General features: G+C 46.6%; 1 protein-coding gene across 1 annotated transcript in view; it reads left to right on the top strand.

Annotated features, from left to right (window-relative positions):
- kiaa1549la (KIAA1549-like a) overlaps positions 1–19,084 on the top strand; it is a 542,422-nt gene that overhangs the window by 168,086 nt on the left and 355,252 nt on the right. Inside the window, exons 2-4 of the mRNA XM_070898600.1 lie at positions 1,013–1,414; positions 5,933–6,547; positions 11,326–11,441. Coding sequence (XP_070754701.1) covers positions 1,021–1,414; positions 5,933–6,547; positions 11,326–11,441 — 1,125 coding nt within the window. The 5' untranslated portion in view covers positions 1,013–1,020. The remainder of the gene's footprint in view (positions 1–1,012; positions 1,415–5,932; positions 6,548–11,325; positions 11,442–19,084) is intronic.

Below are 19,084 nucleotides of genomic sequence, written 5' to 3'. Positions count from 1 at the left end.
GGGCGGGGTCGAAGTTCAGAGATGTTGGCTCTATTAAGTTGAAAGCCATTAATTTGCATGTATTGAACATTGCTGGTACGAACACATTATGGGTGTTCTGATTTGGGACTTATCCACAAATGAGCCACCAACCCCTTACCCAAACCTCCAGTCTCACAGAACTCAAACAGGGCAAATGGGCCAATACGCAACCTAAACACAAATGGGGATGAGTTGCCTGGGCTTCCAGGGCTGCATTATCAGGTTTTGGAGTCTGGGGTAGGGAGGAATGGGCATATGGTACTCGAGAGGTAGGTCGAATGACCCTGTCCTAGACATTCTTGTTACCAATATTAATGGACAAGCAGTCAGTGTACTTGCTTGACGGTCCTCTGGTCACTGTTTCAATGCCGGCATCAACCCAACTGATGAGTGCCTCTGCTAAAATGGTAGAGAAAGAAATCTTACATGCATGTGTAATGAGAACATAAGAAATAGGAGCAGGAGCATGCCATACCCCTCGAGCCTGCTGCGCCATTCACTAAGATCATGGCTGATCTGATCTTGGTCTCAGCTCACTTCCCCGCCCACTCCCCATAACTCTTGACTTCCTTATCGTTCATAAATCTGACTATCTCCACCTTAAATATATTCAATGACCCAGCCTCCACAGCTCTCTGGGGCAGAGAATTTGAAAGATTCACGACCCTCTGAGAGAAGAGACTCCTCCTCATCTCCGTCTTACATGGGCGACTCCTTATTACCCCATATGGCCTACTCCTGTTTCTTATGTTCTTATCATTGTATTGTGCGACTACAAAGATGATAGAAGGCGAACTAGATGGACCTGGGACTTCACAATTGCTCTGCTCCCCAATAAGTCCACTTGCTTCCTTGGGCTGAATGCTCTTCGACCAATTCAGATGCATTTCAGTACCTTGCTGTTTTGGGGGCATTTTTAACCGTATGTTGCTCACAGTGACAACAATAGCAATTGGTGTACATGTTTAATCAAATACTGTTTATTTTGCAGGACCTGGTATGATCTACCAGCTTTTAGATCTTTCTACGTCTCAGCCCGCTCCTGTACAGCGGTCTTTGGGAACATCTCATTTATCTCCAGCGTGGCCTTGGACCTCACGCCCTCTTCGCCAACGAGTCTGGTCCTCTTACCTGCAATCTTCTTCAGCCGCTGAAGCACTGATCACAGAGTCAGTCGACGAAATCGCCACCACCAAAAGCACTCGTCTTACATTCCAGCCAACTCCGGAGGCCAATAGGAACACTGCCACAGGCTCCGCAGCGACACCAAGAGCGACACCTTCTCCCCATCTTTTTCCTGGCACCGAAATTTACAAGACCTGGCACAGCTCTGAGTTTTCCACGCCAGCGGATGGTGGAGTGGTGGTCTTTCATCGGGCGGAGATCTCTTCAGGTTTGTCTCCCAATCCCATCTCTTCCACGCCATCTCGAGCTTCACCAATTCTTCCATCGGGCAGCCAGTGCCACCACGCCTTCAGAAACATCTCCCATCACCATGGTGCTTGCATCGGGGCCAAGCAACCCCGCAGGCTTTCCATGTTCATTCCCTTCATTGAGCACGGGGTCATCCCATAGCCCGGCAGTGGCTTACGAGGGTTCCCATTCCTCCGTACTGCCCACCACTGTGGCCATAGTGCCCATGGCTAAAACCAGAAAGGGTTTTGTTGTCAACAACTTGCCTTCATCATCCACTTCTAGCGTTACCTTAACTTCATCCCAAGGTGGTGCAACACTGATCACAGGGACTGACACTCTACACAGACCTCTGCATCTCCTTCTGCAATACTCCCAGCTCCCGGTATCTCTTTCGCATGTCATCAGGAGAGATGTCAAAGCATGTCCTTACATGCTATTACAAAGTATTTACTACACAAACACCGGCCATCCTGCCCAACTGGTCTATGCTGGTCTTTACGTTCCACACGAGCCTCCTCCCACCCTACTCGATCTCACCCCATTGGCATATCCCTCTATTCCTGTCTCCCTCGTGTGCTTATCTAACTCCTCCTTAAATGTATCTATGCTATTCACCTCAACTGCTCCTTGTGATATCGTGTTCCACATTCTAACTATTCTATAAAGCAATTCCTCCTGAGGTTTCTATTGGATTTATTCGCGACTATCTTATATTTATGGCCCCTAGTTCTAGTCTCCCCCCACAAGTGGAAACATCTTCTCTACGTCTACCCTATCAAACCCTTTCATAATCTTAAAGACCTCTATCAGGTTGCCCCTCAGCCTTCTCTCTTAAGGTTTCCCAGTTCTTTATCTTAATTGGCATCCTTCGAAACAGATTCTTCGTGTTGCCTTTCTGTTTCACAGTCGAAAACGTTCCATCTTTAGTCACACCTTTATTTCTTTATTGTCGAGCCCTACCTCCCCAATAATTCCGACTGAAAAATTGAACTCCATAAAAGCCACTGCCACTGAGTCCTTTTGGTCAGAATCCGATGCTCTGCTGTTCTGTACAGTTAATGTTCAGCTGTTTCCTACATTTATCCAGCACATTTTGCCTATGCTGGCTGTTTTCAATTAGTCCCTCCCCACTCTTTTCCCATCGCCCTGTAATTTTTTTTATCCTTTTCAAGTATCTATCCCGATTTCCATATTCAAGGCACCTATCGCCCGGTTTACAATTGGACAGCTGGCACACATCTGGAGAGGACCGGGCGCGAGAGTTCGGCACCTGAAATTGGTGTCCCCGACCAGAAATGATGTCTGATTTCTCCCCCAAAAACCTCAGCGCGACTGATACCGCAATTCCAGACTCAGTGGAGTCGATTTTCACTCCCCCTGGCGTTAAAGGCCTCAAAATGGGGTAGGTAGCATCCCCGCCCCCGTTGCCACTGGCGATGCGGCAGCCGCCATTTTGTTTCAGACGATGAGTGCCTTTCAATATGGACGTAAATAGAACCCCGGCTGCCAGTTTAGGTCGGAACCGTTTGGCGCCTGTGCCGAGCTCACATTCCAGCAGCACCTCCAATGCCACCACTTCCAGCGCCTAGAAGGACAAGCGCAGCCTCAACGTGTTCTGATTGTATTTTTCCAGCTGCACGTAGCATTTCATTGGTAACTATAGACGCTCAAAGATTATCTGCACTCCTCGAGTCAGCTGTGGCTCAGTGGATAGCTCTCTCGCCACTGAGTCAGAAGGTTGTGGGTGCAAGTCCCACTCTTGAGCCTTGAGCACAAAAATCACAGTGCAATGCTGAGGGAGCGCTGCACTCTCAGACATCGGTAGTGGGTAAAATGATGGAATCAATTATTAAGGATGTCATAGCAGTGCATTTGGAAAGAGGTGACATGATAGGTCCAAGTCAGCATGGATTTGTGAAAGGGAAATCATGCTTGACAAATCTTCTGGAATTTTTTGAGGATGTTTCCAGTAGAGTGGATAAGGGAGAACCAGTTGATGTGGTATATTTGGACTTTCAGAAGGCGTTCGACAAGGTCCCACACAAGAGATTGATGTGCAAAGTTAGAGCACATGGGATTGGGGGTAGTGTACTGACATGGATTGAGAACTGGTTGTCAGACAGGAAGCAAAGAGTAGGAGTAAATGGGTACTTTTCAGAATGGCAGGCAGTGACTAGTGGGGTACCGCAAGGTTCTGTGCTGGGGCCCCAGCTGTTTACACTGTACATTAATGATTTAGATGAGGGGATTAAATGTAGTATCTCCAAATTTGCGGATGACACTAAGTTGGGTGGCAGTGTGAGCTGCGAGGAGGATGCTGTGAGGCTGCAGAGCGACTTGGATAGGTTAGGTGAGTGGGCAAATGCATGGCAGATGAAGTATAATGTGGATAAATGTGAGGTTATCCACTTTGGTGGTAAAAACAGAGAGACAGACTATTATCTGAATGGTGACAGATTAGGAAAAGGGGAGGTGCAAAGAGACCTGGGTGTCATGGTACATCAGTCATTGAAGGTTGGCATGCAGGTGCAGCAGGCGGTTAAGAAAGCAAATGGCATGTTGGCCTTCATAGCAAGGGGATTTGAGTACAGGGGCAGGGAGGTGTTGCTACAGTTGTACAGGGCATTGGTGAGGCCACACCTGGAGTATTGTGTACAGTTTTGGTCTCCTAACCTGAGGAAGGACATTCTTGCTATTGAGGGAGTGCAGCGAAGGTTCACCAGACTGATTCCCGGGATGGCGGGACTGACCTATCAAGAAAGACTGGATCAACTGGGCTTGTATTCACTGGAGTTCAGAAGAATGAGAGGGGACCTCATAGAAACATATAAAATTCTGACGGGGTTAGACAGGTTAGATGCAGGAAGAATGTTCCCAATGTTGGGGAAGTCCAGAACCAGGGGTCACAGTCTAAGGATAAGGGGTAAGCCATTTAGGACCGAGATGCGGAGGAACTTCTTCACCCAGAGAGTGGTGAACCTGTGGAATTCTCTACCACAGAAAGTTGTTGAGGCCAATTCACTAAATATATTCAAAAAGGAGTTAGATGAGGTCCTTACTGCTAGGGGGATCAAGGGGTATGGCGAGAAAGCAGGAATGGGGTACTGAAGTTGAATGTTCAGCCATGAACTCATTGAATGGCGGTGCAGGCTAGAAGGGCCGAATGGCCTACTCCTGCACCTATTTTCTATGTTTCTATGTTTCTATGTAAGTGCCGTCTTTCGGATTAGACATTAAACCGAAGGCCCGTCTGTCCTCTCAGGTGGGCATAAATGATCTCAAGGCACTATTTTGAAGACGAGCAGGGGAGTTCTCCCTTGTGTCCTGTCCAACATTTATCTCTCAGTTAACATCACTAAAATAAATTATCTGGTCATTTATCACATTGCTGTTTGTGGGGGCTGGCAGTCCGCAAATTGGCTGATGTGTTTCCTACAACAGTGACTGCACTTCAATCGGCTGTAAAGCGCGTTGGGATGTCCTGAGGTCATAAAAGGCACTGTTTAAATGTAAATCTTTTTTTTCTTTATCACCTAGTTTAATTGCCACTTCGGCAAGCATGGCTCCCACTCAAATCTACAAATCAGCCAGCACAAACCCCTTCCATTACAGACAAGGAGACAAACCATGTGATGTCTTAAATAACCATCCATTTCAGCCACTATTAACTTTGCAACAGTTACACAGACAACGAAAGGAGTTCAGGTTTCATAGAAACCAATACAAAATCTTCCACAGTATCTGACCACATTTACTCAGCTTGGTCATCAATAACCTCAACTTTAACCTTCCATACTGAGAATAAGAATTGCTCTTTTTCTGATGTTCAGACACATTTAGCCATGATTATGGACACAACTCCCTATTTATTTTTTATTCTTTCACAGGATGTGGGGGTCGCTGGCAAGGCCAGAATTTATGCCCATCGTTAATTGCCCTCGAGAATGAGCCTTCGTCTTGAACCACTGCAGTCCCGTATGGTGAAGGTGCTTCCACAGTGCTGTTCGGGAGGGAGGGCCAGGGTTTTGACCCAGCGACAATGAAGGAACGCTGATAGTCGGGATGATGTGTGACTTGGACGGGAACTTGGAGGTGACGGTGTTCCCATGAACCTGCTGCCCTTGTTCTTCCAAGTGGTGGAGGTCATAGGTTTGGCAGGTTAATTCAAGTGCTATTTGCCAAATTCCAGTTGAATAAATACTAATAAATCATCAAAAACAGCCAAGGGAACGATTAAAGATCCTGTCACTCATCCTGCTGCACCGATTACTAAAGCGTTTACCACAATAGGAGCTTGGGGATCTATCTCGACAGATTCATGGCAGTAAAACACTAAATGTTTCTTCCTTTCATTCTATGGATGTTTTCATATCACTAACCCGCTCCAACCAGCAATGCTTTGTTGTCATTCCTCATTACATCTGTCAATGTTTTATAAACCACAAGCCTGTTCCTTTTTGCCAGTAACGTGTCTTAACAAATTCTGTTGTTACAGTTTCACCCTTGACCACCTCAGAAGTCATAAAGGCGACGGTGCCGACCCCATCATCTCCAGCCACAGCAAGCTCTGCCGCCAGGACCATGGCCGACTCTGAGGCAGCCCACAGCATGGAAACAACTGGCCGCCCATCTTGGCCGAATTCATCAGCATTCGGTATTGGCGGGACAGCCGTCGCCAGGACGACAGCGGCAGACGGTGACTCGCGCCCTCTGGGGGTGACCCCGCGCCTGGGCCCAGTGAGCGGCGCGCCCTCGACCCCTTCCCCTCAGACGCCGGCAGTGTCCAGCGCGGCGGCCAGCGCTACCTCGGTCCCTCGCCTCTTCCGGACGACGGCCGCCACGCGTTCCGTGCCGCCGCTGGCGACAGTCACTGAGGACACGGGCCGCTGGACCGACCCTCGCGCGGAGACGAGCAGAACGGTCTTGATGCCCGCACTGACGCTAACGGCAGCCTTAACTTCCATCACCACAGCAGCCCTGGCCACCGGGGACATGCGGGCTTCGGCTCACGTTACAGCCGCTGCCGAAGGAACAGCTGGAACATCTGTCGTCATGCCAACGCTGCCCAGTCTGACTTGCAGGTTGTCAGACCGACTGTGGGTCAGGACAGGTACCGATAACTCTCTAAAACATCATCATTTGTGGTTATATCATCCTCATCCTTATTTTCAAATCCCTCCATGGCCTCGACCCCTCCCTATCTCTGTAATCTCCTCCAGCCCCCCACCCCCAAGAGATGTCTGCGCTCCTCTAATTCTGCCCTCTTGAGCATCCCTGATTGTAATTGCTCAACCATTGGTGGCTGTGCCTTCTGTTTTCTAGGCCCCAAGCTCTGGAACTTCCGGCCTAAACCTCTCCGCCTCTCCACCTCTCTTTCCTCCTTCAAGACGCTCCTTAAAACCTACCTCTCACCTACGATAATTTCTACTTATGCGGCTCGGTGTCAAAGTTTTATCTCATAATACTCCTGTGAAGCGCCTTGGGAATGTTTCACCACGTTAAAGGCGCTGCATAAATACAAGATGTTATATGAAACTGATTCTCTTTTTTGTTTTGCAAATGGCATGTCCTTCTTGCTCGAGTTCAAGAGGATTTGCTGTCTTGTTTGTTTAATCTCAGGATGAATTGACTTGTCGGCAAACCAAATTCTGGGCCAGCTGCGAGGCACCGCCCGCTGCTATTTTGTGGAGGATTGCAGGTTATAAAATGTCAATTATTAAGGATGGGAATTGCTCCTCTTTCCTGCAGTGTGTTCTGGGAAAGATCGCACTTTTGCCTGTTGACAATCCTTAGCTGTATCGCAATGTTTTCCACAAGGGATTTCCGGCTCAGTTTGCTATTAAAAAATAAAAAATTCTGTTCTGTCTACGAGCCAAAATTCTTTGGAAAGCTTAATTCACAGTTGCAGAGCACAAGTTATTTCTCCATTATATCGTCCTCCCAGGAATTTATTTGAGAGATAAAGCATTCACGTCCCACAAAAACAGTAGAGCACTCCACACTTGGCAGAAGATTTCAACATTGTCAAAACTTCAAATTAAAAAAAAATGGTGTAGAATAACATGCTTGGGCTCTTTTCTCTAGAACAGAGAAGGTAGAGGGGTGACCTGATAACATAAGAATTAGAATTAGGAGCAGGAGTATGCCATTCGGCCCCTCGAGCCTGCTCCACCATTCAATAAGATTATGGCTGATCTTCTACCTCAGCTCCACTTTCCTGCACTATCCCCATATCCCTTGATTCCCTTAATACCCAAAAATCTATCGACTTCTGTCTTGAATATACTCAACGACTGAGCTTCCACAGCCCTCTGGGGTAGAGAATTCCAAAGATTCACCACCCTCTGAGTGAAGAAATTTCTCCTCATTCATAAGAACATAAGAACATAAGAATTAGGAACAGGAGTAGGCCATCTAGCCCCTCGAGCCTGCTCCGCCATTCAATAAGATCATGGCTGATCTGGCTGTGGACTCAGCTCCACTTACCCGCCCGCTCCCCGTAACCCTTAATTCCCTCAGTCCTAAATGGCCAACCCCTTATTCTGAGACTGTGACCCCTGGTTCTAAACTCCCCAGTCAGGGGAAACATCCTCCTTGCACCTACCCTGTCAAGCTCTGTAAGAATTTAAGAATTTTGTATGTTTCAAAACCTTGATAGAGGGTCTTTAAGATTATGAAAGGGTTTGATAGGGTAGACGAAGAGAAGCTGTTTCCACTTGTGAGGGAGTCCAAAATAAGGAGCCATCAATATAAGACAGTCACTAATAAATCCAACAAGGAATTCAGGAGAAACTTCTTTACCCGGAGAGTGCTGAGAATGTGGAACTAGCTACCACATGGGAATAGTTGAGGTGAATAGTATAGATGCATTTAAGAGGAAGCTAGATAAGCACATGAGGGAGAAAGGAATAGAAGGTTATGCTGACCTGGAGTATTGTGCACAGTTTTGGTCTCCTTGTTGAAGGAAGTATGTACTTGCCTTAGAGGGAGTGAATGTAGGTTTACTGGACTGATTGCTCAGATAAGGGGGTTGTCCTATGAGGAGAGATTGAGTAGATTAGGCTTATATTCCCTAGAGTTTAGAAGAATGAGAGGTGACCTCTTTGAAACATATAAAAATATTAAGTGCCTTGACAGGGTAAATGGTGGGAGGATGTTTTCCCTGGCTGTAGAGTCTAGAACCAGGGATCACAGTATCAGGATAAGGGATTGGCCATTTTAGACTCCTTCACTCAGAGGGTGGTGAATCTTTGGAATTCTCTACCCCAAAGGGCTGTGGATGCTCAGTTGTTGAGCATATTCAAAACAGAGATCGATAGATTTTTAGATACTAAGGGAATCAAGGGATATGGGAATTGGGTGGAATGATGGAGTCGAGGTCAAAAATAGCCATGATCTTATTGAATGGCAGAGCAGGCTCGAAGGGCCGTAGGGCCTACTCATGCTCCTATTTCTTATGTTCTTATGTATTTATGAAGTAAGGTGGGAGGAGGCTCATGTGGAGCATAAACACTGGCATAGACCAGTTGGACCGAATGGCCTGTTTCTGTGCTGTAACTGCTACATAGGGGCCAAAATTGCCTCCCTCCTTAAGTTCCATTAGTAATGGAGTGGAGAGGTCTCACCGATCGGGGGCAGACAGATGGGCTGATTCGTCCTAAATCGCCCCCGGGCCGGGAGCGGTGGGAACGGGTTGCCGCCCCGTCAGGCACGCGCCAATCCCACGCCGCCCGGCGGCGACCCCACACTGCCAGTGCCTCCATTTTACTTGTCGGCCGAATGCGAGGTCGGCCCGACAATGGTGGGCCTAACTAAACTTACTGCAGAGCTCGCAGCGGCCCTTCCCTTCAACTAAGCTAGGTGACTCCCTAAACCTCTCCGTCTCTCTATCTCTCTCCTTTTAAGACACTCCTTAAAACCAACCTCTGTAACCAAGCTTTTGGTCACCTATCCTGATATCTCCTTATGTGGCTCGGTGACACATTTTATTTGATAACGCTCTTGTGCTGTTTTACTACATTAAAGGTGCTATATAAATGCAAGCTGTTCTTGATGCATTCAAAGATGGTAGCTCAACATTCGCTGAGTGTACTTCCTGGCATTGACAATGCATTGATATCCAGGCAGAGTACTGACATCGATCTGCACACAATCTAATGGATGAATGTTAATATGTAGTTGGTTGATATCAAAGATTCTGATTAACTGATCAGTAATTATCAAGTTTCTAATATGTCCTTGCTATACAGTACAAATGCACACAAGGCCCATACTTGAGAGAAGGTCACTCTGACCAGTAACCTTTATTTGCCAGCACTGAAGTGGAGAAGATGGATGGAGCTTCCCCTTTTATACCTGAAAGTCCAGGTTAGGAGTGTTTCCCACAAGTTCACCACCTAGTGGTCAGTGTTCTCACAGTGTACAACTTAGGTCAGTTTATACATGGATTACAATGACAGTAGAATATATGGCAGTTCCAATAGGTTTCATTTGGAGAATAAGCATTAAGTTCTTAAACTAATCACGTAAAGACTGGCGAAAAGTAATTATCAATTCAAAATTCTTAAGCAGCATTATGAAGACTAATAAATAGAATAAATATAACTGTCCCAAAGTGAACAATATATCGGCGCCTCAGTGAATGATACTGCAGATTTTGTGCTGGCACATGTGACCCCAATCGTCGTGCCCCTTTCGAGTGTGAAACCTTGCAAGGTGTGTCACGAGACTGGCAATTCTATAGTACCTTTCACGATTGTAATGTAGGAAATGCGGCAGCCAATTTGAGCACAGCAAGCTCCCACAAACAGCAATGTGATAATGACCAGAAGATCCTTTTTTTTTTAGTGATGTTGGTTCAGGGATAAATTATTGACAGGACACCAAGGATAACTTCCCTACTCTTCTTCGAAATAGAGCCATGGGATCTTTTATGTCCACCTCAGAGGGCAGACGGGGCCTTGGTTTAATGTTTCATCTGAAAGACGGCACCTCCAGTCTCTGGAGTCGGAACTTGAGCCCACAACTTTCTGACACCGAGGCGAGAGTGCTACTCACTGCACCAGAGCTGTAATGTAATCTCAACGATTTCCTTTATGCCAAGTATATAATCGTGGTTTTCTCTGCCTTTTTCTCGGGCCTCACTGCAGTTCTCCATCATCTCCTCCACAAGGTGGTGTGCAAGCGGCCTATACATCCAGGCCTCTGCAAGCGGCCTATATATACAGGCCTCTGCAAGCGACCTATACATCCAGGCCTCTGCAAGCGGCCTATACATCCAGGCCTCTGCTTGATACAGGTCTGTGACTAACTATGTGGAGCTGCCCAAGAAACCAAAGCGAATCATCCCTCTGATTCCGTTTCCCTTCATCTCCCGAGGTCACAAACATATCGTCTGAGAAATGGCAAGTTCAAGACTTTTTCTGTCCCTTCTATCCCTTGTTCTGTCCTTTACAGTGCCAGCTGTGGCTCAGTGGGTAGCACTCTTGCCTCTGAGTCAGAAGGTTGTGGGTTCAAGTCCCACTCCAGGGACTTGAGCACATAAATCTAGGCTGACACTCCCAGTGCAATGCTGAGGGAGTGCTGCACCATTGAAGGTGCCGTCTTTCGGATGAGATGTTAAACTGAGGCCTCGTCTGCCCTCTCAGGTAGATGTAAAAGATCCCACGGCACTAATTCGAAGAAAAGAAGGGGAGTTATCCCCTGGTGCTAATATTTATCCCTCAATCAACATAAAAAAAATGATCTGGTTATTAGCTTTGAGACCTCCGGTGGCCGTGAAAGGCGCAATATAAATCCAAGTCTTTCTTTCTTCGTTCTGAAGCCTTCATTTCCGTGAACTGTCTTGTGTTTGCCTTTAAGCTGATCCAGGTTTTCTTCATTCTGCAGTCATGACCTTGTCTTCAAGAAGAACTCGAACAGACACGGTGCTTAAACAGAACATGACAAGAGGACTCACACAAGCATTGACGCGAGCTTTCTTCAATAACGGTGTTTGGGCTCAGGTCAGTGCCCTCCTTCAGTTCCAGTCACAATTTTAAAATAGCGTTTTGTTGGTGGAAACTGACGGCCTTAGTTGAGTAGAACATTCTGTGAGAGGTTGCCATTAAGTTGTGTAGCATTTTAAATAACCGATTTCAGTGTAAAGATACTTTTTTTAACAAACCTAATCACTCACGGAATGTGGGCGTTGTTGGCAAGGCTGGCATTTAATGCCCATCCCTAATTGCCCTTGAGAAAGTGGTGGTGGGCCGCCTTCTTAAACCGCTCCAGTCCGCGTGGTGATTAGACTTTTTTTGTAATGGTTTGATAAACTGAGTGGCTTGCTAGGGCCATTTCAGAGGGCAGTTAAGAGGCAGGCATGTTGCTGAGGGACTGGAGTCCGTATAGGCCAGATGTCGGGTTTCCTTCTCCAAAAGATATCGGTGAGCCAGTTGGGTTTTTACCACAATCCGATAGCTTCATGGTTACTGTTACTAGTTTTTGTTATTACAGATTTAGTTAATTAACTGAATTCAAATTCACAAACTGCCATGGTGGGATTTGCACTCACCTCTCTGGATTAATGGTCCAGGCCTCTGGATTACTATTCTAGTATCTGTCTGATCTAGTATCTCTCTCCCTAGCATCTGCCTGAGGCTGAATCAGATGTTCACAATCTAGTTGTCATATTTGACCCTGAAATAAGCTTCCGGCCTATCCCCGGCATAATTAAAACCGCCTATTTCCACTTCCGTAACATCATCTGTCTCTGCCCTGCCTTAGCTTCTGCTGCTGAAACACTCATCCATGCCTTTGTTACCTCTAGACTTGACTACTCCAACGCACTCCTGGCTGGTCTCCCACATTCTACATAGAGTGTACCTGGGATGGTTTCCTTGAACGTTGTGGAACCAACCAGGAAGCAGGCTACCTTAGATCTGATACTATGTAATGAGACAGGATTAATACATAATCTCATAGTAAAGGATCCTCTAGGAAAGAGTGATAATCGCATGGTTGAATTTCAAATTCAGTTGGAGGGTGAGAAAGATGGGTCTCAAACCAGTGTCCTGATCTCAAATAACGCCGATTACAAAGATAGGAAGGCAGAGGACTAGGAAAATAGATTAAAGTGTAACTTGGTTGATAAGCAGTGGCAGACATTTAAGGTGATATTTCATAACTCTCAACAAAAATATATTCCCGTGAGAAGGAATGACTTTAAGAGAAGGTAGTACCATCCGTGGCTAACAAAGGAAGTTAAGGATGGTATCAAATTGAAAACAAGGGCATACAATGTTGCCAAAATTAGTGGGAGGCCAGAGGATTAGGAATTTTTTTTAAACCAGCAAAGAATGACTAAAAAAATAATAGAGAGAAGATGGATTATGAGAGTAAACAAGCAAGACAAATAAAAACTGATAGTGAGAGCTTCTACAGGTATATAAAAAGGAAGAGAGTAGCAAAAGTAAACGTTGGTCCCCTAGAGGATGAGACTGGGAAATTAATAATGGGGAACAGGGAAATGGCAGAGATTTTGAACAAATATTTTATATCACTTTTCACGGTAGAAGACATTAAAAACATCCCAAAAATAGATAATTAAGGGGCTATAGGGAGGGGGCAACATAAAACAATCACTATCACTAAAGAAAAAGTATTCAATAAAATAATGGGACTAAAGATGGACAAGTCCCCTGGACCTGATGGCTTGCATCCTAGAGTCTTAAAAGAAGTAACTGCAGAGATAGTGGATGCATTGGTTGCAATCTACCAAAATTCCCTGGAGTCTGGAGAGGGCCCAGGGATTGGAAATCCGCAAATGTAACGCCCCAATTTAAAAAAGGAGGGAGACAGAAAGGAGGAAACTATAGACCAGTTAGCCTAAACATCTGTCGTTGATGTGGGAAAGTGTGAGGTTATCCACTTTGGCAGGAAAAATAAAAAAGTGTTATGTTCAGAATAACTCCACAAGACTGTATATTGTAAGCTCAAACTGTTGTGACCTTGGTCTCTTTAATGTAAAACTCCAGATTGAGGAAGCAGCATGGAAAGTTGGGAAAATGCTGGAGTCCATTATTAAGGAAGCAGTAGCAGGATGTTTGGAAAAGCATAATACAGTCAAACAGAGTCAGCATGGTTTTATGAAAGGGAAATTATGTTTGACAAATTTGCTGGAGTTCTTTGACAAGCAGGGTGGATAAGAGGGAACCAATGGATGTGGTGCATTTGGATTTCAAGAAGGCATTCGATAAGGTGCCACGTAAAAGGTTGCTGCACAAGATATAAGCTCACGGGGTTGGGGGTAATATATTAGCATAGATAGAAGATTGGTTAACTAACAGAAAACAGAGAGTCCGTTGGGAAACGGTAACTTGTGGGATGCTGCAGGGATCGGTGCTGGAACCTCAACTATTTACAATCTATATTAATGACTTGGATGAAGGGACCGAGTGTAATGTACCCAAGTTTGCTGATGATACAAAGATAGGTGGAAAAGCAAGTTGTGAGGAGGACACAAAGAAACTGCAAAGGAATATAGACAGGCTAAGTGAGCGGGCAAACATTTGGCAAATGGAGTATAATGTGAGAAAGTGTGAGGTTATCCACTTTGGCAGGAAAAATAAAAAAGTGTTATGTTCAGAATAACTCCACAAGACTGTATATTGTAAGCTCAAAACTATTGTGACCTTGATCTCTTTAATGTAACTCCAGAGTGAGGAAGCAACATGGTAGACTGCCTTTTATACCTGCTTGCCCAGAGGTGCAGATGACCCTTGGGTCTCCCACAGGTGCGCCCCCTGGTGGCAAGTCATACACATTGGTAAAGTTTACATGCATAACATCATTCCCCCCAAAGACTTAGATACAAGTTATTTACAAGTTGAGGCGATCCAGGGCCCTGCGTTCCCGGGTTGATCGCCTGAGTTGAAGTCCTGGCATGGGTGAGTTGGTCGGATCATTGCTGCGCTGCGGTGTGGCTGGTCTGATCGGACTGTCGGGCATAATGGGTTCATCCTCGTGATTGACTGCGAGGTCGATTGCCGGTTGGGTGTGTGTGGGTGGATCATAGATGGTAATGTCCTCTTCAAACTGTTCATGGTTGTCAGTGAATCGCAGTTTGGTCTGATCCAAGTGCTTCCTGCACGTTTGTCCATTCAAAAGATTGACAACAAACACTCTATTCCCCTTCTTGGCTAAAACAGTGCCAGCAACCCATTTGGGACCATGACCGTAATTAAGAACAAACACAGGCTCATTAACCTCAATGTCACGTGATACAGCCGTGCGATCGTGGTACACGTTATGCCGGTGACGCCGGGTTTCCACATGATCATTGAGATCCGGGTGGACTAAGGAGAGACTGGTTTTGAGTGCTCGCTTCATTAGCAATTCTGCCGGGGGAACCCTGGTAAGCGAGTGGGGTCGCGTCCGGTAGCTGAACAGAATCTGAGATAATCGGGTCTGCAGGGAACCATCCGTCTCGTGTTTCAAGCTATGCTTGATGGTTTGGACTGCCCATTCCGCTTGACCATTGTATGCGGGCTTTAACCTGTGCAGACCTGACATGCTTGATGCCATTGCGGGTCACGACAGAGGAGGCAAAGGTCAGGAAAGAAATAAGAAAGCAAGAAAAAAAAAAAATGTGGATTTATATAGCGTCTGTAACGACCTCAGAATGTCCCAAAGCGCTTTACAGCCAATTAAGTACCTTTTTGAAGTGTCATTTCTGTTGTAGTGACAGCAACGTGACAGGAAATTTGCAGAAAATTTGCTCCCACAAACAGCAGTGTCATAATGACCAGATAATGTGTTTTTTTTAAAGTGATGGTTGAGTAGGTTCCTGACATCACCCCTGAACGACCTAGCGCTAATTTTAAGGTGATGCCCTCTTGTTCTGGTCTCCCCTACCAGGGGAAATAATTTCTATCTAACGGCCCTATCAAAACCTTTAATCATCTTGAACACCTCAATTAGCTCTTCGTAACCAATGAATTACTTGTCAAGTGCAGTCACACACAGCAAAGTCCCACAAACAGAAAATTGGGTGAAAATCCAGTTAATCTCTCATTTGGTGCTGTTGCATTGGTTGGAGGAAATGCGGATCAGAACACCAGGCGCCTCCGAGATATCTGCACTCCTCCATTTCTGGATGGATATTTCATCCTTGCGTCGGTGGAACGGCTTAATTTCGTCTTGCACTTCCCCGGGAACCAACAAACAGCTCCCATTGAGGATGCAGCTTTTTACTCGCGATAGCACAGGGTCCTGGCTAGTCCAGATCCAGAGATTTAGATAGGTTAAGCGAATGGGCTAAGGTTTGGCAGATGGAATACAATGTCGGAAAATGTGAGGTCATCCACCTTGGAAAAAAAAACTGTAAAAGGGAATATTATTTGAATGGGGAGAAATTACAATATGCTGCGGTGCAGAGGGACCTGGGGGTCCTTGTGCATGAATCCCAAAAAGTTAGTTTGCAGGTGCAGCAGGTAATCAGGAAGGCGAATGGAATGTTGGCCTTCATTGCGAGAGGGATGGAGTACAAAAGCAGGGAGGTCCTGCTGCAACTTTACAGGGTATTGGTGAGGCCGCACCTGGAGTACTGCGTGCAGTTTTGGTCACCTCACTTAAGGAAGGATATACTAGCTTTGGAGGAGGTACAGAGACGATTCACTAGGCTGATTCCGGAGATGAGCGGGTTACCTTATGATGATAGATTGAGTAGATTGGATCTTTACTCGATGGAGTTCAGAAGGATGAGGGGTGATCTTATAGAAACATTTAAAATAATGAAAGGGATAGACAAGATAGAGGCAGAGAAGTTGTTTCCACTGGTCGGGGAGACTAGAACTAGGGGGCACAGCCTCAAAATACGGGGGAGCCAATTTAAAACCGAGTTGAGAAGGAATTTCTTCTCCCAGAGGGTTGTGAATCTGTGGAATTCTCTTACCAAGGAAGCAGTTGAGGCTAGCTCATTGAATGTATTCAAATCACAGATAGATAGATTTTTAACCAATAAGGGAATTAAGGGTTACGGGGAGCGGGCGGGTAAGTGGAGCTGAGTCCAGGGCCAGATCAGCCATGATCTTGTTGAATGGCGGAGCAGGCTCGAGGGGCTAGATGGCCTACTCCTGTTCCTAATTCTTATGTTTTTATGTTCTTATGCTCTGGCGAGCCGTAACGGGTGACCCCTTGCTCTCAAAAGCATCATTACAAGAAGCAGGTCTGCGGGGCGTGCCATTTCCACCCTGGTGGTGGGCAATGGTAGCCGACTGAGGGCATCAGTAGAGTTCTCTCTGCCAGGTCTGTGGCGGATTACATAGTCATATGCAGATAACGTTAGTGCCCATCTTTGGATGCGGGACGAAGCATTGGTGTTAATACCTTTGATTTTTGAGAACAGCGAAATGAGCAGCTTGTGATCGGTTTCGAGCTCGAACCGGAGTGCAAATAGGTATTGGTACATTTTCTTAACCCCGTATACGCATGCTAATGCTTCTTTTTCAACCATACTGTAGGCTCTTTCAGCCTTAGCTAAACTTCTGGATGCATATGCAACCGGTTTCAGTTTGCCTGACACATTGGCTTGCTGTAACACACAACCGACCCCGTATGAAGATGCATCACAAACTAGTACTAAATGTTTACATGGGTCATACAATACAAGTAACTTGTTAGAACATAGCAGGGTTCTGGCCTTGTTAAAGGCTGTCTCTTGAGCTTTACCCCAAACCCAGTCGTCACCCTTGCGTAGCAATAAATGCGAAGGTTCTAGCAAAGTGCTCAACCCTGGTAGAAAGTTACCAAAATAGTTGAGAAATCCCAGGAACGAACGCAGTTCCGTCACATTCGGTGGTCTGGGTGCATTCTTGATGGCCTCCGTCTTGGAGTCCGTGGGTCTGATGCCGGCCGCTGCAATCTTTCTCCCTAGAAATTCGACCTCTGCCGCTCGGAAAACACACTTGGAGCGTTTCAGCCTGAGTCCCACTCTGTCCAGTCGCTTTAGAACCTCTTCCAGGTTGTGCAAGTGTTCGGTAGTGTTGCGACCAATGATCAGGATGTCATCTTGAAACACCACGGTGCGTGGAACTGATTTCAGCAGACTCTCCATATTCCTCTGGAAGATGGCTGCAGCCGAGCGAATCCCAAAGGGGCATCTGTGGTATAGGAAGAGTCTTTTGTGTGTGTTGATGCACGTCAATTTTTTTAAAGGTTCAGCCAGCTCCTGTGTCATGTAAGCAGAGGTTAGATCCGGCTTGGTGAACAACTTCCCCCCTGCTAGCATTGCAAGCCCGTCATCCGCTTTGGGTAGTGGGTACTGGTCCTGTAACGAGACTCGGTTAATCGTTACCTTGTAGTCCCGCAGATTCTGACTGTCCCATCGCTTTTCAACACCGGAATAATTGGACTGGCCCACTCATTGAACTCGACTGGGGATATGACCCCCTCTCGTTGAAGTCTGTCCAGCTCGATCTCGACTTTCTCTCGCATCATGTATGGAACCTCCTGGGCCTTGTGATGAACGGGTCATGCATCAGGGATTAGATGGATCTGCACGTCGGCGCCTGTGAAGTTGCCGATGCCTGGCTCGAATAACGACGGGAATTTGTTTAGCACTTGGGCGCACGAGGCGTCATCAACTGAAGACAGTGCTTTGAAGTCGTCCCAGTTCCATCAGATCTTTCGTAGCCAGGTTCTGCCGAACAGCATTGGGCCATCGCCTGGTACAATCCATAGTGGTAAATCATGCACAGCTCCATCGTATGATACCTTCACTGCCACACTGCCAATGACTGGTATGAGCTCTTTGGTGTAAGTGCGCAGCTTGGTGTGGATCGGGCTTAGTTTTGGCCTTTGTGCCTTGTTGCCCCACAGTTTCTCGGCCCCGTGTTTAATTGCATGGAAACTGGAATGCCGTTTAATTTGACTTTTCCCATTATCGGAGGGCTTTTGGTGGTGAAGGTGTGTACCCCATTCACTTCCTCTTCAGCCTCGGGTTGTTTTGCCTCTCTTACTCGTTCAGCGTGATCCACGCCGGATCGGTCATCTTCTGCCGACTCTGCCACGTTGTGAGTCACAGCACGTCTGCACATTCGCTGGAGGTGCCCCATTGTTCCACACCCCTTGCACAAGTAGTAATTGAATCAACATTGATGGATTCGATGATTACCCCCGCAGCGCCAACATGGTGCTAATGGATTCGCATTCACGCCCCATGGCGGACTCTGAGTCATCCTAGGTCTGGCCTCTGCAGGCGTGTAGGCCCTGCCACGTACAGTTCTGCCTGCACAGTACTTGCCGGTGAGCTTCGATGCTGCAAAGATATCTGTTTAGTGTTATCATTCCTGGACGTGAAAGCCTGGGCTATCGTGGTGGCCTTGCTCAGATGTAGGGATTTGGCAGACAGCAGTTTGCGAAGAATGACCTCGTGGCCGATTCCAAGCACGGAAAATTCCCGCAACACTTCCCCCAAAAATCCAGCAAATACGCATGGTCCCGCAAGGCGTCTTAGGTCGGCGACATAGCTCGCCACATCCTGGCCCTCGGAGTGATGGTGTGTATAAAAGTGATACCTGGCCATTAAGATGCTCTCCTTCGGCTTGAGGTGTTCCCGAACCAGCGTGCACAACTCTTCATATGTCTTCTCCATTGGTTTTGTCTTTGA

This window comes from Pristiophorus japonicus, chromosome 14 (genome assembly GCF_044704955.1).
Source record: "Pristiophorus japonicus isolate sPriJap1 chromosome 14, sPriJap1.hap1, whole genome shotgun sequence".
NCBI lineage: Eukaryota > Metazoa > Chordata > Chondrichthyes > Pristiophoridae > Pristiophorus > Pristiophorus japonicus.
Note: the sequence above shows the minus strand (reverse complement) of the source record. Positions and strands in the feature narration are given on the sequence as shown.